At 45.2% G+C, this 7,159-nt stretch overlaps 1 protein-coding gene across 1 annotated transcript in view; it reads left to right on the top strand.

The window, feature by feature from the left end:
* Positions 1-5,727: 5,727 nt before the first annotated feature.
* LOC311100515 (rab11 family-interacting protein 3-like) overlaps positions 5,728-7,159 on the top strand; it is a gene marked incomplete at its 5' end in the record, with an annotated part of 97,972 nt that continues 96,540 nt past the window's right edge. Inside the window, one exon of the mRNA XM_084141435.1 lies at positions 5,728-7,002. Coding sequence (XP_083997561.1) covers positions 5,728-7,002 — 1,275 coding nt within the window. The remainder of the gene's footprint in view (positions 7,003-7,159) is intronic.

Below are 7,159 nucleotides of genomic sequence, written 5' to 3'. Positions count from 1 at the left end.
GTGCTCAGACAGAAAATCACTTTGGCACGCAGCTCAAAAAGCCTTTGTAACGTTTCCCCTCTGGTTTGCCAACGGACGTCGGTGTAAAACAGTAGCTGCTGGTGCTCAGTCCCACTGTCATCACAGCGTCTGCTAAATGACTAAAATGTAAATGTAAATGTGATTCAGAGGCCTGGACATAATAAAGGCAACCACTTTTACTGCGTCATTCAAAACATAATGTAACTCAGGACTCATTATCTTGCTGGCCAATGACTCTCTGTGAATGATACAGTGGGATTTACCTTCTTTATGTGGGCAATTTATCATTTCACTCTCACAGGCATTGATGCAGCACGATCCGTGCATACATAAACACAGGATTCCCAATCCTGATTGTGCTCTGATAAAAAGATGTCACCAACGTGAAACACATCCTCACCTGTAGTTCTCCCCGTTAGCTTCTAACAGAACAGAATGTGCTCATTAATTTCCGAAATGTCTCTGTATCACACAAACGCAATCAACTTGGCTTCCCCACTGACATCAGTCGATTCGTCCAACTGCAGAGAAAATGGACAGGATTTATTACTTTTTTTTCTCACCAATTGATCAACAATATCAACGCCCATGTCATCGACCCTACCGCACACAGTGTTATTTGACAATGGTACAGTCTTCAGTGCATCAGCTGCTGTCTTGTCAATCATAGTTTCAGCGAGGATAACAGCAACAGGCACTCTAGCGCACAGCGCAAAGGATCACATGCACTTGGCGCGAGCAGAGGATCAAACATTGAGCCAATTTAGCGACTTTGTCGCTATATTTAGCGAGTTTTCAGACCCCTCTAGCAAAACATTTTCAAAAAAGCGACTAGCGACAAATCTAGCGACTTTTTCTGGTGTTATTGGAAACTTTTGGAGACTCTGATGTGAAAGCACGTATCGTTCATACTCTTTTCAACGAGCAGCGGGTGCTGCCGTGGGCCACACCCCAGTCCCAAAGCACTCACAGGCAGCCCAGTCCTCGCACAGCAGTCCCTCCCAGTCAGAGCAGGAGATGTTCACCCCTCCGCGTCCAGACTACAAATTAATTGCGCATGTGTAACAGCATTGCTTCCGTCCCTCTCCTCTACCTGGGCTTGAACCAGGGACCCTCTGCACATATTGACAACAGTCACCCTCGAAGCACCGTTGCCCGTCGCTCCACACAAGCCACGGCCCTTGCAGAGCAAGGGAAACAACTACTTCAAGGTCTCAGAGCGAGTGACGTCACCGATTGAAATGCTACTAGTGCGCACCGCTAACTAGCTAGCCATTTCACACCGGTTACACTCACCCCCCTTTTTGACCTCCTCCTTTTCTGCAGCAACCAGTGATCCGGGTCAACAGCATCAATGTAACAATTTTGCTTCCGTCCCTCTCCTCGCCACTACCTGGACTTGAACCAGGGACCCTCTGCACACATCAACAACAGTCACCCTTGAAGCACCTTTACCTGTCGCTCCACAAAAGCCACGGCCCTTGCAGAGCAAGGGAAACAACTACTTCAAGGTCTCAGAGCGAGTGACGTCACCGATTGAAATGCTACTAGCGCGCACCGCTAACTAGCTAGCCATTTCACACCGGTTACACATGCGGGAAGCCGCCGCTGGCTGATCCTGCCCTGAATGTACATGCTTACATTCAGGGCGGGATGTAAATGTAGGGTGTTTTTCACTTACTTTTTGTCTCTCCCACAACGTTTTTCCTCTCTCCTACAGCATCCATCACAATTACATGCACATGGCAAATTATGCAAATTAGGTAATGACATCATGTAGCGACTTCTAGCGACTTTTAGGACAGCCAATAGCGACTTTCCTTACTGAGGAGTTGGCAACACTGCGGGCGGGCGTGCAGAGGCCAGGTAGACAGAGCAAAGCGCACATACCGAAACTGAAGTAAAAAATTAGGCCTATACATATAAAATAACTAGAGATTTCACACCAGTGTCCTCAGTAAATGTTTTCCTGCCTATTAAAATTGAAATAACGTAAATATATATTTTGGGGAGGTTAATATTTTTCCCAATATTTGTTTTCTTCGTACCACCGGTTGGGAAACACTGGTGTAGAGAATTGCCTATTTTTGGTAGACACTAAAGTAAGACATCACATTTTGTGTTGCTCAGATGCTGAACTTCATTCTCAATATACCCTTTACATTAATCGTTCACCATTATGAAAAAAAAAAGCCTAAGAAAACCACCAAGAACATTAAATGTATTATTTAGATGAGGAAGACAGGGTACCACTCACAATCACTGTTGGTGTTATTTTTTATTCTGGAGAATGAGCATAACCCCATGGATGTACAAATATCAGATAAACAATGGTTAGACAATGCTTTTAAAAGCCTACACAGAGGTACACTATATATACAAAAGTATGTGGACACCCCTTCAAATTAGTGAATTCAGCTATTTCAGCCACACCTGTTGCTGACAGGTGTATAAAATAGAGCACACAGCCATGCAATCTCCATAGACAAACATTGGCAGTAGAATGGTCTTACTGAAGAGCTCAGGGACTTTCAACGTGGCACTGTCATAGGATGCCACCTTTCCAACAAGTCAGTTCGTCAAATTTCTGCCCTGCTAGATCTGCCCCGGTCAACTGTAAGTGCTGTTATTGTGAAGTGGAAACGTCTAGAAGCAACAACGGCTCATCCCCAAAGTGGTAGGCCACACAAGCTCACAGAGCGGGACTGCCAAGTGCTGAAGCGCGTAGCGCGTAAAAATGGTCTGTCCTTGGATGAAACAATCACTACTGAGTTCCAAACTGCCTCTGGAAGCAACATCAGCACCAGGACTGTTCGTCAGGAGCTTCATGAAATGGGTTTCCATGGCAAAGCAGCCTCACACAAGCCTAAGATCACCATGCGGAATGCCAAGCGTCAGCTGGAGTGCTGTAAAGCTCTCCACCATTGGACTCTGGAGCAGTGGAAACGTGTTCTCTGGAATGATGAATCACGCTTCATAATTTGGCAGTCTGACGGACGAATCTGGGTTTGTTGGATTCCCGGAGAATGCTACCTGCCTCAATGCATAGTGCCAACTGTAAAGTTTGGTGGAGGAGGAATAATGGTCTGTGGCTGTTTTTCATCGTTTGGGCTAGGCCTCTTAGTTCCAGTGAAGGGAAAACTTAACGCTACAACATACAACGACATTCTAGATGATTCTGTGCTTCCAACTTTGTGGCAACAGTTTGGGAAAGGCCCTTTCCTGTTTCAGCATTACAATGCCCCCGTGCACAAACGAGGTCCATACAGAAATGGTTTGTTGAGATCAGTGTGGAAGAACTTGACTGGCCTTCACAGAGCCCTGACCTCAACTCCAACCAACACCTTTGGGATGAATTGGAACGCCGACTGCGAGCCAGGCCTAATCGCCCACATCAGTGCCCGACTCACTAATCCTCTTGTGGCTGAATGGAAGCAAGTCCCCGCAGCAATGTTCTAACATGTATTGGAAAGCCTTCCCAAAAGAGTGGAGGCTGTTATAGCAGCAAAAGGGGGACCAACTCTATATTAATTGCCCATGATTTTGTAATAAGATGTTCGACGAGCAGGTGTCCACATACTTTTGGTCATGTAGTGTATTTTTGCGTCCTATTTTGGAGACTGCGGTTCGTTCTATGCGCGTGCGTGAAACATCACTGCTGTATGCGGCTGAGGGGGTTGGCAGGGGCATTTGCTGCTGATGAAAGTGTGAACGGCCTCTGTTGTAGCTAAATATTGGCAACATATTTTGTATATTTGACACATTCCGGAGCATCTTCTGACGGACATCATGTCTTTGGAGAGCGTTAGGATGGTAAATACATTTCGGGAGGCCGGGAATAGCTGAAGAAATTTTAAGCAAGCAGACTGAATTTGTTCCTGACACAGGTGGATGATTCTTGGAATAATGTTAAGTTAGCTATCTTGGATTCGAAACATCTGGATGAAAACACTAAACGCGGATGTAAATCAGAATTATTGACAAAACGGACAAACTAACTTTACTGGGAAGATTAAATTAGCTACATGTCCTCATAGCCAGTCTAATTTAGTTTCAGAATCAGAGATGGACGATTTGGCTTGTTAGCTAGCTTCTAGTTAACAAGCTAACGTTTCTAGCTAACTAAAGCGTCCTTCAGATATGAGACTGGTGGGGATGTTCGGAAGCGTTAACGTAACGTTAAATCAATGTTAATATTACATTATTAAACATGTTGTCAGTCAGCAAGCAAGCCTAACTATTTCAATCTTATGTAAAAAGAGTCACGCGTTGCTAACTAGCCAAGTTAGCTAGCAAGCTAACGTTATTTATTTACTTCAAGGTTGGCGTATTATCATCCTCTGACAAGCCCTGACGCATATCACATTGGCGAAAAGCTAGCTGGCTAGCCTGTTAAAACGGTCACACTTTGCAACCAAATTGTGGATAATCTAGGGCTAACATTTTGGACCTTGTTAGCACATGTTAACTAGTTAAAAGAACTTTAACGCGTTGGTGGTATTTATTAAATCCAATTGATAGCATGAATCCCATGTGCTGCTTAATATTTTCAGACTGAAGTGTTAGGCAGTCAGCTGTGTAAGCAAGAAGGTCCCCTCGCATTAGTCCCAATGCTGGAGATGGGGACAATTAATGTGTGTTTTAGATAACACGCCGTGTTTCTCATTTACTTCCTTTCTCCTTGGTCAGGTTTGACCATTTTCTAGCACGCTAAACTGATCAAGTCACTTGCTATTACAGGAACTCATCTTTTTGTGTGATATCGCATCAACTTTTTTGTGTGAATCATATACATTTTATGACGTTAGCCTGTTGTTGCCTCAGTAATATGTTGGTTCTTAGAACATTTCTATTTAGTTTTAGCGTTATTTTGGTAAGTCACATGTCACCAATGTATTTGTTGCATTCCAAAGTAGAAATCAAAGTTCATAATCTGAAAATACACATTGGTTTAGTTGTTGATACCATTTAAAAAGTGCATGCTTAGACGGGGTAAATGCATGAGTAGTGGATTATTTAGGCAACAACAATTATGGCAAGTAGACAAATCAATAAATATGGGGGGGGGGGGGGGCTACACTAGTTGTAAGCACTAAGGCATTTACACAGTGCTAAGATTTCATAAATTAGACAGTGAAGGCAGGTCTTTTATTTACCATCATGCAAAATCTGCCCATGGATCTAATCAAGGATGTCGACTACCATGTGTAGAATAACAACAATATTGAAACTGAGGAAGAATTGGATGTTGACTTTGAAATAAAGGAATTATAATTTTCTAATTTGCTCAGGAATTAGCTATCTACTTAAATGGAACAGACTCTGATGTCTAGCCCTCTGGGGCATTCAGAGTGGGATCCAGAACGCATACCCTCCCATGGATTCCTCCTCATGGATTCAGACAAAGGAGCCATACTGCCTCAGAGAGAAAGTGGTCAGACAGGTTTGGATTTCCAGAAAGTCGACCAGGGTGTATCTCTAAGCCTGGAAGAGCTTTTTCAGGAGAACGCCTTAAATTTAGACAGCCTTTTCAGGACCTCCAGTTACTCTGGTGGAGATCAGATCTTGCCATGGAAGGGATATCAATCTAATCATTCCCAAGATGTTCCCCTGGGTAAACCTGCAGAGGTATCGCCTCTCAAATACAAAATTGAGGAACATAACAATGTCAGTGACAGTCCTCTACCTGGGCTGTTATTCTCCAAAATGGCTAATTTGTTCAGGGACAACTCAGCCTGCGAGGAACAAAATCCACCTGTGGGTGACAGAGACCCTGTTACCTGTCACAGGGAGCTGATAACACTCAGTAAACCTCCTTCTACTGTGAAGGTTTCAGATAGGACTCCGGATACCAACGCTGAGGCTTCCTCTTTATTGGTAGATCACCTCTCATCTGAACACTCCCCTTTTTCCCCCGGCCCTGCTCCTTCAGGTGAGGTAAACCCACAGGGTGTCAGTGAGAAGCTTTTATTCCCGTCAATGGATGAGGACAGAGGCCTCCCTCCTCCCTTGCAGGGTGGGGAGTCTGTGCCACCTGAAACCGGGGACAAAGGTTTATTCCTGGGACCTGTGACTGATCTGCCCACGGTCAGTAACATTACCCCAGAAGGTTTACCTGAGAGCAGCCTCTCACAAAACGCCATCCCTTTTGATTGCCCTAGCCTATTGCCAGAGGTTCAGGTGGGATCTGTGCCTTTGCTGGATCTGGAGGTTCCCGACTGTGGCCTCAGCCTCTGCCCTACTCATCTCGACTCACCTACCTGCACAGGTGCTACATCAGATTCACCTGCAGAGGATTCAGAGCAGGAACACACGCTAGCTACTGCAATCCTGACTCTCTCGGACCACATAGGTGAGGGGGACTCGTCCCTCTTTCTGAACTCCTCACCATTGATTGAACCCCTGTCACCAAAAGTCCTCTCCGACAGAGATGCTTCGATCCTGGGTCACCTGCCCAGTGGCTGCAGCTCGGAGGAGAATGGCCCCCAGGATTTGATGGAAGACAAAGTGATCTTTGATGTTACCAAACATGAGGGAGAGGAGGAAATGGCTCTGGATCAGTGCATTACCTCAGATGCGCTGCGCGATGAGGAAACTTGGCACTTGAAACCACCCGAGGCTATACAGGGTGACTGTATTCCTGCTTTACAAACTGAACAGAGTGATGGGGAAAGGTTGGCAGACTTGGACCTGTTTGCCGGACCCACGGATTGTCACAAACAGGATAGTTTTGATTACCCTGTTCTGGAGTTGAATGGTTCATCTTCTGAGTCTGGATGGACTAGTGAACAAGCAGTGGAGAATCTGTCACTCTCTAAGATGGTGGGGTCTGACTCCATGCCCGTGGTTCCCATAGTGAATCGGAGAGAGAAAGACCCGTCACCTCTGATGGCCGTGTTTGACGCTCTGGACCAGGATGGGGATGGATTTGTACGCATTGAGGAGTTTATGGAGTTTGCTGCTGCCTATGGGGCTGACCAGGTGAGACACACCTCTTTTAGATTTTTGTCTGTGTGTTGTTTTTGCTATTCAGTTCCCAGTCAGTTGACAATGGAGTATAAGGTCATGGTGAATTGGCAATCTGAAAGGGTTCGGTATGCTTGTTAACCTAGAGATCATGAGGCTCATTCTGTCTAAA

Source organism: Coregonus lavaretus, assembly GCF_964263955.1.
Source record: "Coregonus lavaretus genome assembly, chromosome: 25".
Classification (NCBI taxonomy): Eukaryota; Metazoa; Chordata; class Actinopteri; order Salmoniformes; family Salmonidae; genus Coregonus; species Coregonus lavaretus.
The sequence above is the reverse complement of the archived record's forward strand: the minus strand, read 5'-3'. Positions and strand labels throughout refer to the sequence as shown.